The 27,853-nt window shown below is 37.8% G+C and overlaps 1 protein-coding gene across 1 annotated transcript in view; it reads right to left on the bottom strand.

The window, feature by feature from the left end:
• Window positions 1-27,853, bottom strand: part of LOC120625022 (lutropin-choriogonadotropic hormone receptor) — a 74,714-nt gene that overhangs the window by 9,381 nt on the left and 37,480 nt on the right. The window contains 3 exon segments of the mRNA XM_039891931.1: window positions 2,601-2,741; window positions 3,499-3,567; window positions 20,112-20,183. Coding sequence (XP_039747865.1) covers window positions 2,601-2,741; window positions 3,499-3,567; window positions 20,112-20,183 — 282 coding nt within the window.

Genomic DNA, 27,853 nt, shown 5'->3' with positions numbered 1-27,853 from the left:
AAGAAAGAATGTAAAAATGTGTCATAGTATGATAATCTCCTATTTATAAATAACATTATTTCAGGCGTTCGTCGATAGTTAGTTTGTAAAACAGAGTTAAAATTTTCTTCCCATACTGTCGTGTGAAAGTTAACAACGATTTGTATAGAATCAAAAGAGCGCCTACTAGTTGCAATAAAGAGTATTGTAACTTCTATAGTAACATTTAAAGTATAGAAGACTCATACTAGGCACTCGACAACTGTACCTTTGTTAATACTAAGTAATAGTTAAAAGGTACACAAAACTGTTAACTTATCATTAAAATATGTTTAATTTACAGATTCGAGCCGTACGTACGCATACGTCATACCTGTTGCACTACTGGGCAAAATCTTATGGATCGTCCCACAACTCACATTTCTATACTTAAGGAGCCAGTGAGATAAAAATGGATGTATGGATCTTTCCAACATTACTTGGGTTCACTGGTTATGCCGATTTTCGAAAAAAAAAAGGTGTATGGTATGGCATATGGAAGTGTAGACCCGGCCTTGTGCCTATTTTGATTTGGGCATCCGTGTCTTGTCCATTCCGCGTACGTCTCGGCGCCAGCGGTCGCACTCACCGTGACCCAATCAAGCGTTACTCAATTCCGCAGATATCGAGAGGAGCGCGAAGTTTATCACTAAGGTTACTTACGTTTAAGGTTACTTAGTAAGAGCACAGAATACTAACAAAAGGCCAGCAGGCCGATTCTCTATCTCATTTGACACGATTTCTTTGTATCCTCTGTGGAAGTTGCAACGAAATTAAGCGTTAAGATCATATTTAGCAATCTGACACCTACAATTACATAATGTATGATAGGTAGTTTGGGCATTCTTTGATAGCAACTTTTAAACAGTGGCTGAGATACATGGCCTGCAGTTCGATGCAACCAGAATAAGAGGCGCTTGGCTTGCATACGATGATCTTTGTCGCGAGTATCGCGAGTGGAACACTCGGTACACTGTTTGATTTTTATTTGTTGAATCTTATTTCCCTATGTTCTTACCTTCATATTTTAAAATGGATTTAAAGTGAAATTATCATAACTGTTGTCAATTTCTACTAACTTATCTTTTTAACACTATCCATCAGTGCAGTGCAAATGTAAATAAAACATAAGTTAAGAATAAAACATTTTCACTTTTATTAAATGTAAATGATTTATTCTACCAATTTTTTGGTTTTAGGGTGCAGGTTCATAAACAACCTTACCTAATTAGAACCTAACTATAAACTTTCATGGATTGTTGTAACCCGGTGTCCCATGTCAGCCCCATAAGTTAAATAGATACGTTCAAATTTAATTCAAGGTCAGCCGGAGCCGGCCTTTAGTCAGTCTTCTGTGGTGATTCTGTGGTGGTTCCGTACGTACACCGCAAACGTCACTAGATGTCTATTCGCCTGAATAAATGAAAACCACGCATATTATTTATAGTTTTTGATTTAACAGCTTACTAATGTTGAACAAATAGATTTTTGGCTAGAGGTTATTTACACACCTCAAATTCAGGTCCATGGAAGAATTAACTAGGCCAGCGGCAGCACGGGTAGCCGTTATTTTTATTACTCTCCGATTATAGTGGTTCAATACTAGAAAAGGTGAAACTATTGGCACTTGCGAGGTGCTATCTCGAGCTAAGGGTCGGCGTTGACATTATCTATAATTGGCCACCGGTCGCGCGTCTTCGCCGCGTATCCTGGCTCCCCCCTTCCCCTCGATGGCCTCGTTCTGCAGCTTGCAGTGCTGAGTCACGCCGGAGAATGCACCGGCGACGATCGGACGCGGTGCACGCATAAACAACTTGCGTCACTTACCGCACCGCTGATTGAGTGTGCCGACAATGTATTGCAGGGCTTATGTAATATATATTATATATGTACTTAGTTGTAGACGCAATATGCCAATGTGCAATATGCCTTATCTCTCGATTTATTTTATACTGCAACTTGAATGCAATTTCACCTGGTAGGTGCTGATTCAGTCTAAGATGGCAGCGATATAAACTGTTAGGGCATAGGACATGTCAGCATTATTAAGCCCATAACTCTTATTTGTTTCTACTTGGCATCGTAGCGGAACACTAAATCCTCTTAGACAATAGAAAATTCTGAAATGTTATATTCCTGAGTTTTACAAAAATATCTTATATCTAGTTAGCATACTTTTATATGCTAAAAATTCAAAAACGGAATTCGCCCTAAACTCCCGTTTCGTCGAGCTAATTGTCATCATCTTAGCTTCAACTTGATCTTTTCAGGATTGAATTAAGTACGGCTTTGACTGTTTGTATGCTATTTAGTACAAGATTTGCTTACTCGCAACTTAGGATTCTTTTTCGCATATCCAACTTTATATCGTCAAGTGCAATTTCAAATCCTGAACTTCTGATTTTTACTTTCGTATTGCGAAATCTAAAGAGTTGTTGATAAATTTGAGCTTTAATAGAGTAAGGTTAAGATCAATTTTAATATGACGCTTAAGTATTTCGATACTTGAAAACGATTTATTATCACCTTTTGCCGCATTCAACACATTAAAGTCGACCGAAAGGACAGTACAGAGCACTCACAGCGTAGTCAGCCGAGGCAGATGAGTGAGTGCGGTCGGGTGCAGCTGCGAGAGAGGGTTGGCGCGCAGTTCCAGGCGCGTAAGCCGAGAGCACGCCTGCAGCCCTGGCGATACGCGCTCTACGCGGTTGTTCGCCAGAGACCTGCAATGATGCGCCTTTTAAACAAACACACCTTATAATGTTATAAAATAGCCCACGGAATCTTAACATCGCCTGAAGCAGTCATCTTAGGAAAATAAACGTACGAAACGACATATCTTTAAGTACAACAAATAAGGATTATAATTCTGAATGTTTTTTTTAAATAGATCGCAAGCTAGTAGTAGTACTTAATAGTCTTTCTTCATCTTTGTGTAGTGCTTCCTCGGGTGTTGCAAGGTTTATTAATAGCGCCTAGACTATTAAACATTTTCATTCATGATATGAAATTCAAATTAAATTCACAAACACTTATGAAGCGTTCATACATATATGTTTTAAATTGGAAGTCGATGGATCAAATGTCATGTATGAAATCCAAAAAAAATATGTTTTCTTCTTTAAAAAATTCATGATCGAGAAAATTGTATATGCCTTCATTTAGAGACATAAAATAAAATTAACAAAGCAAATATTAAAGCAAATTACCCCTATACTAGAAATAGCTTGCAACAAGTGTCTCTTTTCCAATTTCCTTCTGAGTGCAATAAATGGCTTTGGTGTGAGTTACCACCAAATTCGTCATCCTTATTTATAATTCAAGCTCATTTGTGGCATGTTAAAAAAGAAGCATCAAAGATTTAATACTGATAGGCACTATTACCTTCATCTCACTCTAGGCCTGAATACGCCAGCACTAAAGCTTTCGTTAGTTTCTTCAGACTAGATACTTACACTACTTCATATAATCATTACTTACAAGTCCTCGAGCATCGGCAACAGATAGATGGCGGGCGGCAACTCACTGAGCAGGTTATCTTCAAGCCGTCTGCGAAAAAAACATACCATTCAAACATTCTACTGAGCGAATATTGACCTACTTGTGCTTAGCGCGTGTGTCAAGGTCAGTGTAGTCGTGTCTAGTGATGTTTGAGGACAGGAGAAGGAAAAAGCCCCAAAATTTGCGAAACCCTCGAACATGGAAGGTCAATGGATTGTTTTCAATTTAAAGATTTCGGCAACGCAATTCCGTCCGACTTTTCCTTAAATTGCCGCCACGTGCCGCAAATTAAGTAGGTATTAGATAAATAACCTAACAACACGACTGCTATTTTTATTAAACAAAAGTAAGATAAAGACTTTCATCAATGTCTGAACTCACTCCACTCTATTAACTCCAAATTAAATGTTAGCAGCGTAATCAAATGTAAATGTAATTAAATGCGTAGGAATAACAACGAGCCTAAACTCCTAATCCTGCCAAATTCCAAGTCCAAGTTCCATCTAATTAACTACGGTCCCTTCACGTCTGTTATAAGGGAAGGGCATGGACCAGTATGCGTGACAGGCGATTTGTTGATTAAGCTGAGCCCATATAGAGAAGTCTTAACTGTTGTCTATTTCCATTTACTGAGATACACTGGCGTTCATTGACCATTGCTTTTATTGGTAGTACTTTTTAAGTCCGCTGTTTTGGTATTAATTTTAAAAGCTTTACGAAGCAATGATAAAATGGCAGTAAAATACTTCTTTAGCGTTTATGACAAATGTTTTTTGTTACACATTCATTTAAATTACAACATAATTCATGTTAATAATTATGATTAGAAACATGGCAAAGGGACGCAGCTGGTGAACTATATAGTTGGAATCGTTACGAATATGAATGCCTGAAGAATTCAGAGCCTCAATAAAGCCACAAGACTTCTCCCCACATCATTCCTTTTTCAATAGAACCATTCGTTATATACTTTTTTTTTTTTTTTTTTTTTTTATGTGTTCCTTCCTATTTTCCTCCGACATGGCGGTCGGAGACTGTTCTAGGTCGGTACTTACAATTTCACTCAGTTATTGTATTTGCTCTGTTTTGTGTATTTTCATAGACATTAAGGTGCAGATTTGTCATTCGGTGTACATTCTTATCTAGCATGCTGATTATATACTACTTTTACATGACATTAAATTACCTACATATTAGTCTTACTTATTTTATAGTGCTACAAGCTAATAATATTTAACCATATATATATATATATATATATATATATATTTTTTTTTTTTTTTTTTCTTTTACAGTTGTATTTTTTTTATTATTCTGTTCAGTATTTTTTTTTTTTTTTTTTTTTTTTTTTTTTTTTTTTTCCTCGATGATATCTTTCAAAGATATACCATATATAACAAAATTTTATTTTCTAAGTACTCATAAATATTATGACTTATTCCAATATTTACCCGTTCATGTTTATAGTTAAGTGTTACTTTGATATACAGTTGGTGTACATTTATTATGTACCCTCTGCAATCCAGTTTCATAACGTTTTGCTTAGTCTAATTTACTATGTGCTGTCCACACAGTAGCTAGAGCTCTTACAAATTGTTGCAACATTATTGCAATATGCACTATTGCAATCCTCTTTGTATTTTTAGTTTGTACTTATAAATTGAAAATTAAGATAAAAAACAAAATAAAATAAAAAATTAAAATAAATTTTGTCTTAAAATTTGTATACTTGTAGCTACCTGTTATCTATTTATCCGTATCTATTTAATATTTATTAATATTAAGGTAATCAGTTCACGTTTTATTTTCTTTTATTATCTTTTCTGCAATTGTTACGCCAAATTCCAAAAAACTTTGTCTTTTTTCTACATTTTTCATGATCTCCTTTAAGTTTTCAGGTGTTACTTTTATTCCTATCTCTATCTCTAGGTCTTGTCTTTCCCTGCCGAACCTCGGACAATCTGTTAGCAGGTGAATGATATCTTCGTTAGCATTTGGATCGCATTTACAACTTGGACTGTCTTTACACTTAAATTTGTGAAGGTAAAAGCCAAAACCTCCATGCCCTGTTAAGATTTGCACTGCAGTTGAGGTTGGTTGGATCTTCCGAATTATTTTATATGCTTCTCTAACGTCAGGCAAAAATATTTTTGTCGTTCCACCTGTTGTTCCTGATGTATACCGATCCTGCCACTGGTCCAATGAGTTTTGTCGTATCATGCGTTTGACATATGATAGTGGACATTCTTGATAATCTGCTAGAGTTCTTTTGTGTAGAGCAGCTGTCTTCGCGAGTTCGTCAGCTCTTTCATTTCCTGCTATACCTACGTGGGCCTTGATCCAAAACATTCGTATGTCCTTTCCTTGGTTTCGAATTTGCTCTATGTTCTTTTTTATCGCGAACCCTAGAGGGTGCGACGATTTCGGATTTTGGAGCAGTTCCAGGGAGGATCGGGAGTCACTGAAGATACATGTTTGCCTTTCTTTCCCCTCTCGTACCAATTCTACGGCCTTCCACAGGGCGAATAATTCCGCTTGGTATACTGTGCAATATCTTTCCAGCTTAAATTTTATTGCACGACGTTCCTCTCCTTCCCTCCATACTGAAATGGCTGCTCCTACCTTCCCTTCAATTTTACTACCGTCTGTAAATATGAGCTGGCCTTTTAGTTGATACTTTTCTACGGTTGCAGGTTCTAGGTCTTCAAGGCAGGAAAAACCAATCTCAATGTCTCGGGCTGGATGCTCCGCGGTCATAAAACTCACTCGTCGTTCGAGTTCCCTGTCATCTGGCAAGCAGAGAATTGGTCGTCCTCTTTTTGCTTCGTACAAGTCAGCGTGTTCATGTACTCGAAGATCTAAGGGAATGAGCCCAGCCAAAAGTAGTGCTGAATGTAGTGACACTGTTCTGTATGATTTACAGATTTTTTGGGCAAAGCCTCTTTGAATCGTGTTTAGGTGCTTTTGCACTCCTATCTTTTTTACAGCTGGTGCCCATACACTTGCTGCATACAGGATGATAGGCTCTATTACTGAAACATACATTGTCCGTGTTACTTCTGAGTTTAGCCCCCAGGATACTTTTGCTGCCCTACTTAATTGTTTGTAAATGTTTAGGACTTTTTTAGAGTTATTAGAAATATGTTTTTTGAACGTTAATTTTGAGTCTAAGGTAAGGCCTAATATTTTAATTTCGTTTACTAATTCTATTGTACTTCCTGCCATCATTAAGCATGGGTTGTCATAGTTTAATTTTTTGGTTAACACCATAGCGTTAGTTTTATGTGCCGCAAATTTAAGCTTGTTTTTGTTTCCCCAGGTGTTGATAAAATTAAGTGTGTCGTTTGCTTTTGTTTGTATATTTTCTGAAGTTTTTGAGAAGAAAACAAGGACAACGTCGTCTGCGAATGCTTGGAAATATACTCGTTGCTCATCTAGTGCATCCAGCAAAGGATCTAGCAGAAGATTCCAGAATATTGGGCCTGCGATTGATCCCTGAACACATCCTTTTGTAGTCGCTTTAGTACACGTTTCTCCAGCATACCTTACTTGTACGTTTCTATTTTCGAGGTAGCTATTTACCAAATTTCTTAGATTTCGTGGGCAATTTTTCTTTATCAGTTGAAGTTTTATGGCCGGCCACCAAGCATTGTCAAATGCGCCTTCTATATCTAACGACACCATTGTTACCAAATTTTTCTCTTTGATTTTGTCTCTTATGTAGTTAACTAAATCGTATAGGGCATCCTCAGTAGAACGCTGGGGGACAAAGCCGTATTGCCTCGGATTTAGTTTAGGTACTAAATACCATTTTAATCTCGATACGAGCATTTTTTCAAGGATTTTTCCTAGGACAGACAAAAGTCCAATTGGTCTATACGACTTGGGGTGGTTATAGTTCGTCTTTCCGGGCTTTCTAAGCACTATGACAGTTGCTATTTTCCATTGATCTGGGAAGTAGGCTAGTTCCAGACATTTATTGGAGATCCCTAGGAACACTTCCGGTTTGTGGTTAATAGCAACAGTACATATATCCGATGTGAATCCGTCTGGTCCTGGTGCCTTCTTTGGGCTAAAACTTTTTAAAGCATTTTCCAACTCGACAGCGGTAAACAGTGGGTCGTTAACACCTTCTTCATTAGCTTCTGTTGTATTTACATATGCCCTTATTTGTGCTTGTTCAGGCGAATCGTTCTGATTTGTGTCCTCTTGAAAGAATGTTTCCGTTAGTATCTGCACTGACTGTAAAGGGCTCAGTGTTATGCCGTTTTCTATCATGGGTTTGTCATCTGATATTTTGTTAGTTGTTTTTAACACTCTGTATATTCCATCCCATATTGTTTCCCTATCTTGTTTCGTGCAAAATGATTTCCAGCTCTGTGTTTTAGCAATTTGGGCTTGCTTTTCGTATTTATCTTTCGCTTCCAAGTACTTTTGTATAACATAGGGTCGTCTAGTCGGAGCGGCATTTTTGATTCTTCTCTTTTTTTTTGTCATATCCTGTTTTAAGTTCTGTAATTCTTCTGACCACCAGGGAAGTGTAAATCTGAACTTGGATATTGTTTCTGGGATTGCTTTCACACATGCATTTTCGATACATAAGATATATTTACCAATTATCTGTTTCAGTTCATCTTGTTCAATTATATTTTCAAGTCTTGTTATGTTAACTTCATTAAGTTGCTTCTCTAACTCATCTTTAAAAATTAACCATTTTGCCTTTTGTGTATTGTATTTTCGTGTCGTATTCTTAATATTCATTTTTTGTTTTTCTAATTTAATTTTGAATGTGATCCCGTTATGGTCTGAGCTGGTGAGCCCTTTGTCTACTTCCCAATTCTCTACTTTATCCAACAAGTTAGTACTACAGGTCGTTATGTCAACTCTGCTACTGTAGACTCTGCCATTTCGTACAGTTTCAAATGTTGGGTCCTCCCCAACATTCAAGATGTGAAACTCTAGTTCGTTCAAAAGGGAAGCCACGTCAGATCCCCTTTGGTTTTCCTCTGAGCTGCCCCACCACGTGCTCCATGCGTTGACGTCACCCCCCATGATGACGTTTGCCAAATTAATCTTCTTAAATATGAGCCTAAGATGTTTGAAATAGGGCTCCAGTGGTTGAGTATCTTCAAAATATACCGATATAAGATGTATGATACGATTTTCAGTTTTTATGGCCACGTATGATATATTCTCGGTTGTCAGTTTTGGATCTTCGTAAATTTTTGTTTCTATATCGTGAATTATAATTGCGGCCTTAACTGGTTTAATCCTGTTATAAATCTTTTGTACAACCCGCGTACCAATGTGTTGTTTGAGAACTCCTTCTGAGCCTACATAGGGTTCTTGTACTAAAGCGACAGTTACACCTCTGTTTGTGGCTTCCATTAATAGCTCCTGGGTAGCCAGTTTCTTTCTTTGGAGATTTGCTTGGATGACTGAAATGTTATTGAGGCCCTAAGCTTAACAGTAAGCAACGCTAGACCGGGCTATGATGTCCCACTTTTTCCTCGTTGGGCACTCTATATTGAAAGCGCTATGCTCCGTTTGGACAAGCTTAGCGACATGGCAATTGCGACAACATGCCAAATCCCCAACTGTCCATGATGGGCAGTTAACTTTTAGATGTGGTCCAGCGCAGTGGCTGCATCTATCTACGGTCTCTTTGCAGACTTTTCGTCCATGTCCAAATCCAAGACATCTTGTGCATTGCACCAAGGGCGACTGATCGAATACTGCACATCGCTGGAGATCTATATGAACCTGACCCAACGCCGTTAGCTTCTGCCAAACTTTTGGAGAGACTTGCATTATGACGTTACATTCGTGGGGATTTCTCGCCTTTCTTCGGTACTTCACCTCGGTTCTGAAATCTTCTTCCCTGATATCCTTAAGTGCGTCCTTGTTTTGGATCTTTATTGATGCCACCACATCCGTTATATACTTACGTAGGATATACGTTTCGTGTCTCATAAAAAAACTAAAGAGAGGCAAATTCTTAGCTAAAACTATATTGGTAGAGTCGCTCCAGACTTACGCAGAGTATTGGTATCCTTTCTGTACACGAGAGAGAAATTTTAAATCAGTCGATCTTCTCGTTATAGACCCATTCCATTTCTGTGTGCGTTTCTATCGGAACAGTAACTCTAATAAATAATAGACACTTTCCATAAAACGTCACAAACAGACTCGAACAATAAAATCTTTATCAACTTGCTTTTTAAAAACTCTCGATAATTATTACTGCATAATTATTACTACATTGGAAAAACTCACTCGTTGAATTGATAATCTCTCTACGCTTAAAACCATTTTAATCTCACCACAAGCAGGCGTTCATCAAACTCGGACATTGTTTGTGTTGTGAACCCGCCCGATGAATAACGACGTGCGGCCGGCATACCGACACACAACGCCCGCCCGCCCACGGCCACACTCTCGCTCATTTTATATCATAACTTACATAACAAATAAATGAAATTCCTTACAAGAACTGATGTTCTTAGTCGGATTGTTTGTTTATGCTGACAAACGGTTGCATGTTACTTTTATACTACATTTCTTATTTCCTTGTAACTTCGTTTACGCTACTTAATATCATTAATTAAAAGTTTGATTACTTTCTTACTATTCGGTTCAGTCTATCTGAACATTAGCCCCGAATAGACCGACACAATCGCATAAACCAAAGTCACGAGTCTTTGTTTTATGCTATAGCTTAAATATCCAGTTAAGTTTAAATATGTCGAGATCACAGATATTAATTGTGTTACAAAATATTGTATACGAATCACTTTATTGTTAGTACTCGTACGTTGTATTTTTTTAATATTAAACTAGGTGTAAGTGAGAACTTAATAAAGTAATAATTTTAGTTGTTCAAGTACTAAAATCGTCGCGTCGGACGAATAATGTCTTCGCAGAAAGCTGAAGGAAGCGTATTCCTCATGTTTGTATTAGTCGGTGCTTGTGGAGCCGCGGGCTATTTATTGCTCTAAGTCACTTGTTATTGCTTTAAAATTTCGCCCTTGACTGCAATCTCACCTGGTGGCGAGTAATGATGCAGTCTAAGATTATAGCGAGTTAATCTGCAGGGTTAACATAGGCAGGAGGCAAAAATTATATCCCCCATTTATATTGTTGTAAAATAAACGTGTCCAGCTGCCAGAGCACGGCAATAGGGAATCGAAGAAGTTTACCAATTCGCACTGGGCTAGCTTGGTGGACTACGGCCTTAATCCCTTCTCATTGTGGGAGGAGATCCATGCCCTGTAGTGGGCCATAAATGGTTTGATATGATTATGATGATGAAATTTTCCCTGCTATCCATGTTCCTTACGTAAGCCATGTTTGCCAGGCTCAACTTAAGTACAGAACTAAGAAGGCAGCGCAGTTTAACTGCGACATTAGCCGCAGGTGGACAGCTTCCGCCCAGGCGTGACTCGTGACGCGCAAGGATTGTAGGGAGGGAGAGGGGGCCCGGGTATTGCCCCCTCAAGCGGCGGCGATTAAGCGATTAGCCGCTGAACGCTTTGAAAAGCAAACGACAGATTCTAGTCTGCGTGTGTGTGTTGCGTGAGCAGTCGGCACATTCGCAGTAGGTACGACTACATTGAATATATCATAATTCGCTTTTCATTGATTACGTTAGACCTTTTCGTCCTTTGAAATCCGACGCAACAGAAGAGGGTTATCTGCACTAATATTATAAAGAGAAAAAATATCTTTGTTCGGTTGCTTGTTTATTTGTCAAAGATGAACTTCAAAACTACTGCACCAATTTTAATAATTCTTTAACCCTAAGAAATGTTATGTTAAATGTACGGTGAAGGAAACATCGAGAGGAAACCTGCATGCCTAAGAGTTCTCCGTTCTATTGTATAAACCCGCACAAGCCCAGCGTGCTGGATTCATGCCGGAACCCTTCTCTTCCTAAGATTCTGGCCCTGTATTGGGCTTTCAATATGTTGTTGATGATGATGATAATCCAGCTATAATGTACAGAGTCACACAATATTTTATTACTTAATCGCGATAACACATTTCATCGCCCCATTTTCCCTTGAACGTTCGGTTAGTGGCATCGATATAAGTGGTTTGTTTAATCTGAAGCTGTAAGTACGTGCACCGCGTACGTGTCGAGGTAGTCCAGAGCCGTAAGCTCGCGCAAAGGATGTTATCGCTAGCTGCGGTGTTCGAGAACAAAATAAACATTATTGTCTCCGAGGTCAGGCTTAAACGGAGAGTTTCCGCTTTAGTTATCTCTCGCTGCTGTAATCTGTGTCCTGTGCACGACGCCGAAGGTCGCCGTGAGTACAGTCGGACTACGTTGTTTTAAATACTATTAATTCCATTGCTCTACTTCCGATAAGTGGCTTGTTATGTTATACCAAAAGAAAATGTTTTGAGGTTTTAGTTTCGATTTGCGGTTTTCCGCGACTTCTGATAAAAATGTGGCAAGATTTAAGGCATGTGTTATTGGTGCTATACCTTTAACTTAATAGAAATCAATCACGAATTGTCATGTTTTATACAAAATATATCTGTTTATTAATATATATTAAAACTGGTGATTAAATTAATCCTATCTGATTCTTTTCGAAGATGAAGTCTAAGATGGTAAAGAGCGAATCTGTTGTAAAAGGTATGGCAGTTATTTTTCAAAAATCCTGGATACCTCCAATCGGGTTCTACGCGACATCGTACCCAAACGCTAAATCACATAGTGGTACGTTTTTGTGGGTAAGGTGATAACTAGCCACTGCTAAACCTCCCACCAGATAAGAACAAAGCAAATTCAGAAAATATAAATTTCCAAATTGCTCCTGCCGGACACTACTAAAACCATAGCGATCACCGTTGCGCCAAATTTGGTTTGTTTTGTTCTCACTTCAATTCAGAATGCTCCGTGAGCTTAATGAATTTCGCCAACAATGAGTTAGTTTACGTTGTATACACTACGGCGAATCGCTATCGGCCAGACAATGTAGAGTGTTGGAGCTGTCGGACATACATCAGCGTTGATTGCATTTCGCGCTTATTGCGGGCTCGATTGCTGCATCACATCGCTGTTGGACAGGCGTTCCATTAAAAACAACGATCCGTCTTCGGAGCATTGTTCGAGGACGTGACGGCTGCTCGCCGGAGGGGTGCTGCGGCTAGGGAGTGCATTCGCTCGAAGATGACCTGTTGCCTTAGTACAATATTTGCGCGCTCGAAATCGAGGAGTCATTTTCGAGTATTTATTTATCACTATTATTATAAATTGTGATTGTGAACATATGATGTATAAAGTGTACAAAGGAAAGCTTATCTCTATAAGACATCTCTTCCAGCTACCATAGGATGTGAGTAAGATGATTTTATTGTGGTATAGTAAGTTAAATAAAAGTTACAATATACTAAATGATAACTACTAAAAATATACAATATATCTTAATTTTAACAAGATTCTACATACTGATACAGAATAAAATTTGAAGATATCATATGTATTATATACAAAATACATAAAAATAATATAATAAATATTTCTATATATTTAAATACAAATATATATATATATAAATACTTTACTTATTATAGATATATAAATATTTATCTATAATAAGTAAAGAGTGATAAATATACTATGACAGCAATAGATAATGCTCTTTCAAATTGTGTTTAAAAGTGCATCGAGTTCCATAGTATTATAGTGAGTATGAAAATACTTGAACATCGGTGTAAAATGGATCTTATTTGCATTGAGTTAAAACTCAAATTTACCTATAATTCTATAGATCGAATTTTGGATAACGTTTGTAAAACAAAAATTCGACCTATACTTTGAGTTTGATACGTGAAAACGACCCCTCGCGTGCGAGCAAATGTTGTATTAATGCTACTGTCTACAGCCACAGTATACAGTAGTAAATTCAAAGAGATCAGTATTAACGAAAACTATATACTTTTGTAGCACTGTTGCTTGTTTATTAATTGAAGAAAAAAATTCTTCTGTAAGGAGGCTCAGGCCCCAAACAATGAAACGAGCGAGCGGGCGAGCGAGCACTAACGTCAAATTTTTTTAACGGTCTTTACTAAGTCCAATCTATTTGACTCGTTAATAGAAATCATATGAGCCTAAACTCGTGAGGTTGTAAAGTAGCCACCAGAGAGTTAATTATCTACCTCCTGCCGCCGCCATCATACCTTCCTTACCAAGCCAATATATTGAGGTCTTCAAGGGTCGAAATTATTTTATCATAGGGACATGTCCCTACCTATCCAATTTTAATACTGATATAATAAATATTAGAACCATTAGAACATTGTGGCTAAAGTAGAACTAGGGGTGGTAGGGGGAACGTGGAGAGAGAGCGAAACAATAATTTCCCGTCATCATCATCATATCAACCCAGTACCGGCCCACTACACGGCTCGGGTCTCCTCCCACAATGATAAGGGGTTTAGGGCGTATTCCACCACGCTGGCCCAGTGCAGATTGGTGGACTCCCTACGCACCTTTGAGAACATTCTGGAGAACTCTCAGGCATGCAGGTTTCCTCATGATGTTTTCCTTCACCATTGAAGCAAGTCATATGTTAATTAAATTTATATTAAATTATAATTAATTAAAACGCACATAACTTAAAAAAGTTAGATAGGGATTCGAACACGGACCCCGAAAGTGCAGAAGAGTAACTACCCACTGGGGTATCACCGTTTCAAACGCGCGGTTAAATATATTTTGTCCGAATAATTCTGACATTGAACTTTGCTTTGAAAAACGTGTAAGCATTGATTTATGATGTATGATGGTATTCGCGGAAGGGTTCAACGTACGACGGTCCTTAAGGAATTGGAAGTTTATGTAAAAGTTTTCAAATAAGAGTCACGTAAATATGGCCGCTTTGGTGTTAAAATTAAGAAGAGATAAAATACGGGGGGAAATCGCCTCCTGAAAAAAAACCTAAAATTATTATGCTTAAGTATCTTGGCTTTATCTCCGGAGAAGTTCCATACTTTCCTATATATAACAAAGCTAACCAGGTCGTTGCTCCGCATGCATATTGTAAGAGTGTGCGTACTCAGTCTATTGTTTTCAGGTAACATGTTCACATCGTGTACCGCACAGATAAATACCTATTCAAAATAATAAATTATAGAAAACATCTGGAGACAGCCTTCAATAATTTAAAGTTTTATAAAATGTGAAAAATCTCTCTGAAAGAGAGGTTTCATTTTGTAGGACTACCAGACGAGCTTCGTTCTACGAGGAAGTTAATCTTGAAGGTGCCTAGTCACAAATCCTCCTTCTTCAACGGATCATTTACGGTTCAGGCTATTAAAATATGGAACGCCCTGCCGTTAGATATCCGTGAGGCACAATCGATTGGGACCTTCAAGAAACTAGTGAAGGATCATTATTTGGCTCTATCAGCCGAACATCGCTGAAGCGGATCATTTTAAGTGTGTAATTTTAATTATCTATGTATTTCATATAAATTGAGGATGTTATTTGTTATCTATTTATATAGGTATTTATGTTATATATTATATATATATATATTATATATATTTTATTTATATATTTGTATAATTTTAAATATTATTTATTGCACCACCTACCTCTTTTCTATGTTTTTTCCTTTTACGCCATTGGTTGCCTGGAAGAAATCGCTACGTAGCGATAAGGCCACCAAATTGTACTCTCTTGATATGTATTTATATCTCTGTAACTACTAGTTTTCTTTTGTGTATAATTTATGTGTATTCATTCATTCATTCATTCATTCATTCATTCATTCCAATGTGAACTGAAAAAGTCATATGCCCATGCCTCGTTGGTCTAGTGGTTACCATTCATTCATTAATTCATTCAAATGTGAACTGAAAAAGTCATATGCCCATGCCTCGTTGGTCTAGTGGTTACCATGTTCAACTATGGATCACGAGGTCCTTGGTTCGAATCCTGGGTCGGGCCAAATTATATTCTGTATTTTCTATTCAAATAATTTTCTGTACCAGCCCAGAGTTAGTAAGCTGGCGTTGTCAGCTCCCGTTCATACTTAAAAGTGGGTCGCGGTGATTATCACTTAAATGTGGTAATATTCCGTAAAGCCCACCAACCTGCAGTGGATCAGTGTGGTGGGTCTGACTGTGCCCAGCAGTGGTACGTTAATAGACTGTGGATGATGATCATAATAATGATATGCACATGATTCTAAGCTTGGGTAAGAATTGGTTTTACTGACCCCTAATTAGTTTAACTGCAAACCCCTAAATGAAACTGCAATCTGATGCGAACAGTAAATACCCAGTTCAGTTTTTTGTGAGCTACTTTTTGGACTAGGGGGCGTTTGAATCTCTCATACCCCCCCCCACAAGCGCTTTAGAAGTGCGATAAGCTTTTTTGAATATATAACTTTTGATTGATTATACTTAATCTGCGTGACGTGTCGTAACCGCTAAACGATATCCGAGTGATAGAAGATTCGAAAAGTTACGTCGCGGACAATTTGCATCTATAATCGTAACTGTATTAAGTTTAAGTTATAAAACTTCGGCAAGTGGCTGCAAAACTATCTTTCGCAATAAAAGCGCTCCGATCGCCCATATACTCGTAGCTTGGCAAAAAGTGCCGCGCACCGGTCAAAGTGCGGTCGGCGGGTCACGCACTCGCAGCAGATATCAAATAATCGTTAAACTAATACGCTCAGCAGCAAGGGCGACCATCGCTCTACAACCAGAGAGGGCGGCCATCTTGTACTAAAATCTCATTCGTTTGACAGCTAGCATTTTGTAGCCACAGTTTTTTTTATAGTAATCACTAGCTGATACCCGTTCTCCGTCCGCGTTTATATCGGGTTTTTACAAATCCCGTGAGCATAGTTTATTTTCCAAAAAGTAGCCTATGCTACTCTTTGTCCTTTCAACTAACTCTGTGCCAAAAATCAAGTTACTTGGTTTCTTAGTTAGGACGAGAAGGAAGGACAAACAAACAAACACACTATCGCATTTATAATATAGGTAAGTCAGACTAAGCGGAGTGCTCACCGATGGTAAGGGGAATCTCATCGCCTATAAACAGAGCAACACTTCGCAGGGCCATTGAATTAAAATCATACAGCATTATTATTCAAGTCGACAACGCCCCGCGCACGTCTCACTTTACACCCGCGTAATGTTGCTAGCTCACAAACTTCCTATTTTCCCATTTTATGGTGACTCTTAGAACATTAGAGGAATAATAATTACTGTCAATCGCTAAATGAAGTGACTAACAGTTTGTTCGATCAACCTTTCTAAAGTGAAGTGGTTTTTGATGCTTCAATATTAGTCGTGTTCTTACTTCTGTGCCCTCCGCACTCATGCGAGGAACACGTACTGCAAAGTGCTGACCTGTGTCCATAAATCTGAGGCGTAGGTGTTAATTTTTTGTGGCTGTAATTATACCGTAAACTACGCCCTTCAGACCGGAACACAGCGACAGCAATCCAACTTAGCGGTAGAAATTCGCAGGGCCGTAAGTAGATGGTACTTCTCCGGGCAACGTTTGTATAATTGACGGCAGAGTGGCGCAGTGGGCAGCGACCCTGCTTTCTGAGTCCAAGGCCGTGGGTTCGATTCCCACATCTGGAAAATGTTTGTGTGATGAACATGAATATTTTTCAGTGACTGGGTGTCCTGTATATTATTATTTATATGTATTTATGTCTATTATTCATAACACAAGCTACGCTTACTTTGGGCTAGATGGCGATGTGTGCATTGTCGTAGTATATTTATTTATTTATTTAGTTATAATTTCCTAAATATCACAAAAAGTACCTACTTATATGTTAAAATAATTGTGCTTAAGGCATTAAGGTTCGTAGATGCTTGACGAATTGGATCATTGTAGAGGTATTTAGATACTTGGCAAGTATATAAAGCCTGAATGCGGTCTAAGTTGGGGCGCGCTTGCCTACAAAATGCCTATTCATGCTGACCTTGAAGGCATTCGAGTTGTATGTGGTAGGACACACCGATGCCGGAAGAGCGTTCCAAACCTTAGCAGTACGTATTAGAAACTTAGATGAAAAGCGCTTCGTACGTGTTGACTACATAAGGATGCCACCGTTCACGGTGTCTTGCTGTTCTGTAGTAGAATGATGCTGGAGGAACAAGATTATGAAGTTTATTCACATATCACATATCCGTCCATCCATCGATGATACGAGTGTGCGATCTCGCACTACCAGGTACTCAAATCCAAGCACGAATATCTCCAGTTCAACGCTCCGAGTTATTTGCTTCTATATCAAGAGAACAGAAATAGAACCGAGATAAACTAAATATAGTTTAGAGTGGGGAAGCTAAAACAAACGGCCGTGAGTTAACTGATATCACTCATATCTCAGTTGTTTGTAGTTATGGTGCTGACAAATAACATTCATGTGCTGTCTGTAGTCGAGATAAACGCCCGCCCGCCTACTGCCTAGGTTGGTCTAGGACGACCTAGGTCATATCGGCGATAGCGCGCCCGACTCCGCGGTCCGCGATCATGTGATCGAATGATCTGTGTATACATTTAGCCAACGATATTATTTGCCAAAAATATGATATCATTTTCTGGAAAAATAAATGTTTCTTCGTCGGTTAAACAAAAAAAGTGAACATCAACATTTTTATAGAAACAAATGAAACTGAACTTATACGTAAATCTCAATCTTAACGAAAGATTAATGCATACTGCTTATCCGTTTTGAATGTAGAAAGCTATCGCACTAACTATATGCAATCATCTTATAGCCTATAACATTCAAATGATAACTAAAGACCTCTCCCAACGGGTAGTATTTATGAAAAGACGGGCAGACGCGTTGGTTGGGAGTATATGGTAGTAGTAGCACAGAGCACGCTGCTGCCCGTTCTCTGTTATAATTCATTAGTCGCCTCGTACAATATTCACGCAAAGATGGGTGGTAACAACTTTATTCTTATCTGCGAACACGAACGGCATCACTATCAAATTTTAATTATAAAACTATATATACATTATATTTTATACTCACTTAGTCAGTACAAAGAAAGAAATGGGCTTATTCTTTTGGCCTGCTTGCAAATTCCACACAATCAGATGTATGTGTGCATTAAAATTAACATAGCATGTGATGCCTGATGGTACAGCTACTCGTATTACTACGCCTACGCACCTTAAATAATTGATTGCGGTTTGTTGTGATCATATTACTAAAATAATGATATGCGGTGAAAGCCAGGTAGGTAATACTTTAGCCCCGCTTTCGGTGGGACTGAGTACGAATCCCGGTATGCACCTCTCTTACTTCTGGGATTTATGCGTGTTTATAGCAATTAGATATCGCTTGCTTAAACAGCGAAGAAAAACATTGCAAAGAAACCTGCATGCTTGAGAGTTCCCATAATGTTATCAAAAGCCGGTATGAAATCTATCAATCCGCGCTACAAAGTAGACTACGTGGGCCGGTAATCAGTTCTCCTTGCTCTTATCGATTATATGCAGACGTATGCTACTTAGATGCAATAGAGGAGCTACCCGACAATTAAGAACGCGCGAACGTCTTCAGAATTAATGTTTCTATTTTACTTTTGTCTTTTGTTATCGGAATACTATGAGAATTAAGGTTATTCAGAAACCGTGTACGTGACCTAGTATTGGAGCATCAAAAACCACACCACTTTAAATTGGTTCCTCAAACAAAGGGTTAGCACAGTACTAATTTAACCTAAAAGCGTTCAACATAAAATGGGAAAATGGGAAAAAAAATTGTGACCTAGTGACATTCCGCGGGTGTAAAGTGGGACGTGCGCGGGGCGTTTTCACTGTTTTTGGACAATAGTTTTGGCCAATACAAAATGGCTAAATGAGGATTCTGTATGCTTTTAAATTTAAAGAATGTATATAAACACATTTAATACATCGAGGTTACTATACTATTGATAAATTTGTTAACGACAAGGTTGCCTGGAAGCAAGCCGCTACGAACAAAGATTGTTAAATTGTAAAACGATATTGGAAAAGAGCAACTGCTGATTTTCTTGCCGGCTTCTTCTAGGTAGAATCTGCCTTCCGAACCGGTGGTAGATTCACTACAAACAGACATACTGAAATTTTGAATTTTGAATTTTTGAATAATGGGAATACTATATAATATCAGACTGGGTCTAAAGCCCCTTCTCATTATTGGAGGAGACCCGTGCCCTGAAATGGACGGCTTGATGATGATGATATAATATCGGATAAGGAACTCCTCGACGGAAAGGAGTAAATAAAACACACCGCTACAAAGAGCGTACACACTTTTAACTTATACTTGCACATCTTTAGTAATCAAAGTTGCACATACTTAACTCAATGAAGCCGGTTTATTTTGTTTAAATGCCATTGTGTTGAGTGTTTGATATAAGAAGGTACCAAATTATAGGTGATGCTAATAAATATCGGTCGAATACACTAAATGAATGATAGTGGATCATGAGAGGGCGGGTTGTGTGGCGGTGGTAGTGTGTGAGTGATGGTATATGGGTGGTGGGGATGTCTGATTGGGGATATGATGGTGGTGGCGTGTGGGTGGTGGTGTACTCACAGCACTCGCAGCGCGGGGGTCTGCAGAAAGGCGCGCTCCTCGATATGCGTGATGCGGTTCCGCTTCAGGATGCTGTGGACAAGCAGACACGTGGTTACATGATATTTTTAATTAACATCATGCTTTACATCAAGCAAATTAAAAACTAACAGACCAACATCTTCCGCTGGTGGGCTATAACCTTAAAACATATCTAAAAGACATATGTTATCACAAATTAACATATAGTAGTAACATCAATGTCTATAACTAGCTGTTGCCCGCGACTTCGTCTGCGTTTGATTTTGTTTTTTGATGTGGCATTCAATTTAGTTGTACTTCTAAAAAAAATTAAGTATTCAGTATCGCTTAGCCTTAAATGAGGGGTTTGCTGCGGTCCGCTGAGGAGTTCTGTCCTCTAAGACTATCTCCAACCACATTCATCAGATCTACACAAAGATTGGGCAAAATTAAACAACAACACATACAACCTCTATAATACAAAAATAATTAAATCCGTTATAATTTGTCGGAGTTATGATGTAAAATCGTCAAACTCTTTCATCCCTCTCCCAAAGGAACCAAGCTTAATGTCGGGATAAAAAGTATCCTATATTACTTCTAATGCTGCAAAGAATATGTGTACAAAGTTTCGTGAGGATCGGTTAAGTGGTTTTTGCGTGAAAGCGTAACAAACAAACTGACATTGACATTTATAATATTGGTAGGGGTAGTATGACTAGAATCTCTACATCATGTAGGGGAAAGAACCGATATTCCACAAACGCAGGTATTGATTAACCATTGCTGAGGACCACTGCGATTAAACCCTTTAGACGCGTATTGTTTAAAAATATTGTACCACTGCTAGATAAAAGAAGTTTCTAAAAAGACTCATGGCTGCGTACTATCAATCGAGCTTTTATGTCTCACCACGTGGATTAGCACACCCTGTATATTTTTGGCCCACTTTTGAACGTTGGTGGACTCCACAGGATTTTGAGAACATTAAAGAAACTCTGAGGTAAGTAAAGTGATATTATTATTGCATGAAATCGCATAAAAACTCTATAATGTGGGTTCTTATTTATTTTATTTAAACTCTTTATTTGTACACCACTACACATTTAGGAAATTAAAGGACGAATAGAGAGAAACACAAAAACTGGAGTAGAATACAAAAGGCGGCCTTATCGCTTAAAAGCGATCTCTGCCAGGCAACCTTAGGATTAGAAAAAACAAGAGCGAGAACAAATAGGTGGTTTAAAATTATTATAAACCTACATTCAAATAACTACCTACGAATACATAAACAAAATATACACAAATAAAAACATGAAAATAATAAATAAATAATGTATAAAATAAATAAGAAAATAATAAACTAATATATATTATGATAAGCTATATTAATAAAGATGAAATAATAATAAAAACCAGTCGTCTTATTGCGCAAGATAATAAGCTTTAACTGCATTTTTAAACATATCAAGCGATTTTGCCTGCCGTATGTTCGTAGGTTCTTAGTCGCTTTAATACTGAAATTGAGACATTTAAGTACATGTTGTGAAATGTAGCTAAATAAAAAAGACACTCAAAGAGGCCATTCAGAGCTCCCAGACCTGCCGTGGACTTAAACCTGCTAATGCTACGCGGTTAGTTCGTATACATCTCAATCTGATTTCAGAGTGCAGTATTTCAGAAAATAAAACCCAGCTACCACGGATTGCAATACGCGATACGATTTAGATACGCCTCGAGTTGTATGACTCGTATGATAATATATGAATCAGGATTAAAAACGTAATGTGTATCTGAACGCCGTTTGTAAATCCTGGGACGGCGAAATTTGGTCGGACAAGTTCCCGCGGGAAATACAACGAAAAGGAACTTTCATGTTCACGGAAAACTAATAAAAGCAGGAAAAACAAAAACTATCCAATCTCTCCATGATCGCGGATTGATTTTTATGAGTCAAAGGGTCTCTCCGTCGTTTAGTTTAACGAGCGGCTCGCGAAGGGTCGACCGCCCTCAGTGCAGCGCGCGGGACGAGGGCCAACCCTACGTACCGAAGAGATGAGTCTACTGGCGCTAGCCAGTCGGGGTTTGTGATGTCACTGAGGCATTAAATTTGTATTAAATTTGACAAAACTAAGTAGTGGTCCAATGCGAGAGCTTCCCAAACAAGGCAAGCTTGCCCTTACACCACGGATAAGATAACAGGATCTTTTTCGTAATAATATTACCCAATATTATTTAGTTTAATATAATTTTGTTTCAAAATAATTGCATACGGAATAAGTGCAAAATCAGGTAATAAGCAACACTGTGAAAGACTTTATTTTGCTTTTAATAGCCTTAGTAAATTTTAACTTTGTATCTCAACAGTTTGCTGTCCGTATCTTAATACCCGTAATACCCTTCTAGGTTTTCTTTAAGTTTTCCACTATTTTTCTATTGTAAGAAATAAATAAAATCCTTCATAATCGTCTTTGTCAGTCTGAAATTTCCCACGGCTAGGCTAAGACCTCTGATAAAGGAAAGAGGGATTTTAAGCTTAGACCCGCTGCGTTACTGCATCTCAGAAATTTAAAAATATAACGATTTAATCCTATATTCAGTTGCTACGTGGCTGTAATAAGCAATGAAGTTTATCTTGCGCGTCGAGTAGGTATTTTATTGCGACACTGTACGCCGATTACATATTTACGAGGCGTTCGGTTCGATGCTTCGAGAGCGTTATTACGCCGACACGTTGCGGGCACGCTTGAAGGAGCGACAACTTTCAGAAAACTTGTCTTATTATCGTGCGGGAGGGACACGCAGAGGGCAGAGGGCAGGCGAGGGGCAGGCGGGGTAAGACGGGGGAGAAGCAGGGTCATATATCACAGCCGGCGCGCCGCCTCATCGACGCGCTGAGAAGGGTTGCGTCCCAGATGTAGAGATTAAGATACCTTGTTGGAAATCTTCGGAGAACACGAATCATCCTCTGTAAACCTTCAAGTTTTATTTTTTCTGGTTGGTTTACTAAGTACAATGAGTGACACGAACACAGGTAAACTAAGAAACTTGTAATAATCCTATGAAATATAGATGTAGAGATGCCTCGTTGGGAATCTTCAGAGAAAATGACTCACCTTGTGTAATCCATTAAATTAAATTTATTATGTGCTTTTTACTAAGTAAAATGAAAGACACAAACACGTGGCTATAAAGAAAGTGTTAATAATGCCATGAAATAAAGATGTAGACATTAAGATACATTGTTGAGAATTTTCAGAGAATATGAATGACCTTGTGCAGGCCTCCAAATTTTAAATCTTCCGGGCTGGTTAATATATACTTACAATGAATGACGCAAATACTACCTGTGTTCGTGTCATATGCTTAAAAAGTTTTAAAAGTCACATAACAAAACTGACTCCCATAAAGCTATATCTAAAAACATGCTTGTTAGTCGTAACAGTGTATTGCAAAACGGTGACAATGGAACGACAAAAATAGTTATAAAATTATTATTAAAATAAGCCTATAAGCCTTTAGAGACCCCCATGGCCTATAGCTGTAAAATATACCCTGATAAGAACCTGCTCAGAAGTTATACATACTTTCATGAGGCAAAAACCCGCAATAAAATCAATTACACAGTCGATGACACGCGCAGACCGATGTTGATACAACATCATAACTTTGGTTCACGTTAATAAATTACAAACAGTCTTCTAGTTTCTATAACTCAAAACCTGATAGTTCAATTTAAATGAAACTATTTCTGAGATACAATGTGAAATGAATTTAATGCTACCAAGCTAAACTTCAAAAAACTGGTGTCATAAACTAAATGAGTATATCACGGCATAAATATTAGAACATTAATAAATGTTTACATTTAGTAGGACTTATAGATAAGACTGCTTCCACCTAGCTGGCGGAAAAAGCTTCTAGAATAAATACGGTTCGTATTCGACCAGACAAAGACAAGGTCATAATGTTTATATCAGAACTTTAAATAATCGCCACTTTTTAATAGGAATTTAGCCTTATTACACTTTTATGTTTTATCGGATTGATATGAGTACTGCCGGATCAATCTCAACGACCATTTATAATAATATAATAATAAAACATAGGTACAATTTACATTACATCTGCACAATAGGTATAACTTATATTAATGTTATAATTAACACGGATATACAGAAATCAACCGTCCCTAAGCTAGGTATAAACCTGTAGCATTTAGCCCATGCAGAGAATCGCTTACTGCACTCCAAACTTGATGGTAAAAAGTCTTAAGAGCATACAACTACATTTCCCTGGTGCAGTGGTGAGCGCTGTTGTCTGTGATCCCCAGCAGGGGAAATTTGGGAATTCATGATTTCTGAATTTTCTCTGTTCTGCGGTCCGTTAAGAGGCCGTGGCTAGGTACTAACGTGACGACGTGCCATCAAGCGATTTAGCGTTCCGGTACGATTTCGCGAAGCTGCAACGCTTTTAATTAGGGTTATAATTATAGTTATATTATAACTGCCGTAAACCTAAAAGGTAACTAATGTATATTGCACCCAGTAGTAATGCTAAAGAGTAGAGGAATATAAAAAAAATCTTGACCTATACCAATAGGAGCTTCGCTAGAAAATTCTACGTGCGTCCTGGCATACGAGTATCATTGAATTTAAAATAGGTTTTATACCAATCTTTTATGTAACGCCAACGTAACAAAGGAAATTATAAATCTCTAGGTAAAAAGGGAGTTCTTTGTAGAAGTTCTCGGTAGAAATTCCTCGAGGCCGTGGGCGGAACTAGTTAGCTGCAAAACAATTTGTACGGAATTCGCTGCTCAGTTGCATACTGCCATTTGGTGCTTCATGAATACTAGTACTTAATGTTTTGGGCATTAATGTCGACAGTTTATTATTACGTAATGAGCTATTTAGCAGGAATGGGCAATGGTTTTTTAATTTAGGGAAGCTCGCGTCGGAAGGACCAATGGCGGATGTGTTCAGCGTCACAATAGCCAGCTCGCCGGCCGCACAACTCCGTACATCGAATAGCCATTAGTGTTCCAGTTACGAGAATTTAATGGAAGCAGCAGAATTTAACTTAAAATATAGCGTTCAGTAACCCCGAAAATAAAAAGAAGTTTTGAAAGCCCTATCGCTTTTTCTGTGTGGGTGTTCTTGTGTGTTATATTTTAAACTAGCTTTTGCCCGCGGCTTCGCTCACGTAAAGTTCAATTTTTGATTTGGTAAATTTTAAGTCAAAGCTTTAAAAAAAAGTTTTGCTGCTAATAGAAAAATATAAACGTAGATTAATTAAAATCAGAAACTTTCATATAAATTTTCGTCCCCTGTTTGATGCCTTTGGAGTTGGAATTTTAAAAATTTGTGAAACACGTATTTCTTTATTTTTAATCGAAAACCTAAAATCAAAGTTTCGGATTGGAATTCTCAAAAATCCTTTCTTAGCAGATGCCTACGTTGTAATAAACTGTGTGCAAAATTTCGGCCCGATCTGTCAAGTTGTTAGTGCTGTGCGTTGATAGATCAGTCAGTCAGTCAGTCAGTCACCTTTACCTTTTTATATATATTTAAATATCTAATGTATTATATCGAACGTATCGCAACGATTAAGCGATTACTATTTGAATGCCGATTAGAGATTCGAAAAAGTATTCAATAGCGAATAGCGATATTTTTAACTATGTGTTATCTTATCCGTAAGCCATTTGAGGAGTAATAGATTTTTCTGTAAAATTAATTAGTATAGATAAACTGTAATTTGTAATTAACTTTAAAATGTTGTAGAAAATGTTTATTTCTTGCTTTGACACAAGAAATTACACAACAACAAGAAATTATTTGTACAAGATGTTTAAGTCGGTACCAAGTAAAATGTAATGCCTTTATAGAGTAGAAAGTATCTAGTAATTTTATACATTTTACTTTGCACCGACTAAAAAATGTACCTATATAGTTAAAAATATATATTTCTTGCTTTTTAGTTGTTTAACAATGTCGGTTCTTTTGTGGCAAACAATTCATAACTTTCTACAAAATATTGCTTTTTCCGAAGTTTGTTAAAGGTTGAGGAGTTCTCCCCGCACTTCACCTGCTTGTTTATTGTGACAAGCATAAATTGGTAGACTGCTATATACCATAATCGAAGCGCAAATAGTATAAAACTCAAACAAATGGTTTAGTTATGTTAGTTAAACTAAATCATAATAAACGTTATGTCAAACTGATGATGAAGACATCATCAGTCTGACGTGACTTTATGGTACTTTTTGAAAGAAAAATCTCAAGTAACATTAAAAAATACTGAAATCGCTATATGTGTAACCATCTTAGCTTAATCTGCTATACGAGGTTAAGTCAACATCTCCTGACGATGCTCCGGTGTCTGAGCGAAACGTGCGTAAAGAGTACCGAAGATCTGTTAGGTGTGGAGTATAAAGGTAGAAGAAATTACAAATTACACCGATACAAATTTTCTTGTGTTCGCGGAGAATAGCAAATTAAGCTTTATTATCATAATATCTCTTAGAATTCCGCCTGCATCTATCCAATATTTAAATAAGTTTTCTTTCGATTCCCAATAAAGTTTTGATGGGTGTCCTGGGTCAGGGATCGCTGTAAGATTTAAATTTGTTTTCTTCCGATCCATTTCATACAATCCCGTTAGTCCCCGTATAATAAATCAGGGTAACAGGATTTATTTGACGTAATTACTTATCCTCGTACATTCACGTCTGCAAGTTAAGCGAATACTATATCAAGATTGAAATCCGCAGAGACGGTACGTCGCACAAACTAATATTTGCAATTGACTCGTCTACGTCGTTTATGTACCTTGCCGTTAATTGTTTGCGTTTATCTCACCGATATACGAGTAGCAGAAACAAGAAATATCATGTTCCACAAAAGGAGTAAAACATAAGTCAACAAAGAGCGCTGTCTACTAGACGGAAAGGTCGACGAACTTGTTTTTATTTGTTGCGATGCCTATCGGCGCCAACCGAAAGGTAGCGAGATCGTCGACAGTGACACAAATTACCGTATCAATTTAATTGAAAAGCCCACGAAGGGAGAAGATAAGGAAAAGTCACAGCGACATTTGTTCATAGAGCCGCGGGGGCGGGCGGCGCCAGGCTGGGTCGCGGGCGAGGGGGTGCTGACGTCACGCGGGTCGCGCTGCAGCGCTTTTGTTTTAAACTTCAAATTAATTATTATTTGTTTATTATCAACGTGCACTTCAATAACCTTTTTGTAAAGCGATTTTTTATAGAAATAATTGATAAGCCAAGCAGGTTGCCCGTGATCGAAAGTGGAAAACTTATTAACAGAACAAAACATTGTAAAGTATGCAGGAACACGTGCTGTCCTTTGTCTATCATTAGAGACGTGGGTGTTAATCCTTAAGTGCCTCTAATAACACCGGCAAGCACGCTATTTAGATCCTAGAACACCAATACAATTTGGCAGCAGAAATAAGCATGGCGGTAGTCATTACCAGACGAGCTCTATCACAAAGAACTATTCTAAGTGATTTCGGATTCGGATTCTAGTAAATTTCTGATAAACAAATTATTTTTTTTAACGAGAAACCTATTATCAAAGAGCATGTTATCAACTGTAACAAATTATTCGATGTGAATGTTTCGTGGTTATTTTTTCAGTGTGTGTGTTTTTAGGGTACCATGTTGTAACTTATACTGAATTATAAATAAATAAATATAATACAACAATACACACATCGCC

Source organism: Pararge aegeria, chromosome 7 (genome assembly GCF_905163445.1).
Source record: "Pararge aegeria chromosome 7, ilParAegt1.1, whole genome shotgun sequence".
NCBI lineage: Eukaryota > Metazoa > Arthropoda > Insecta > Lepidoptera > Nymphalidae > Pararge > Pararge aegeria.
The sequence above is the reverse complement of the archived record's forward strand: the minus strand, read 5'-3'. Positions and strand labels throughout refer to the sequence as shown.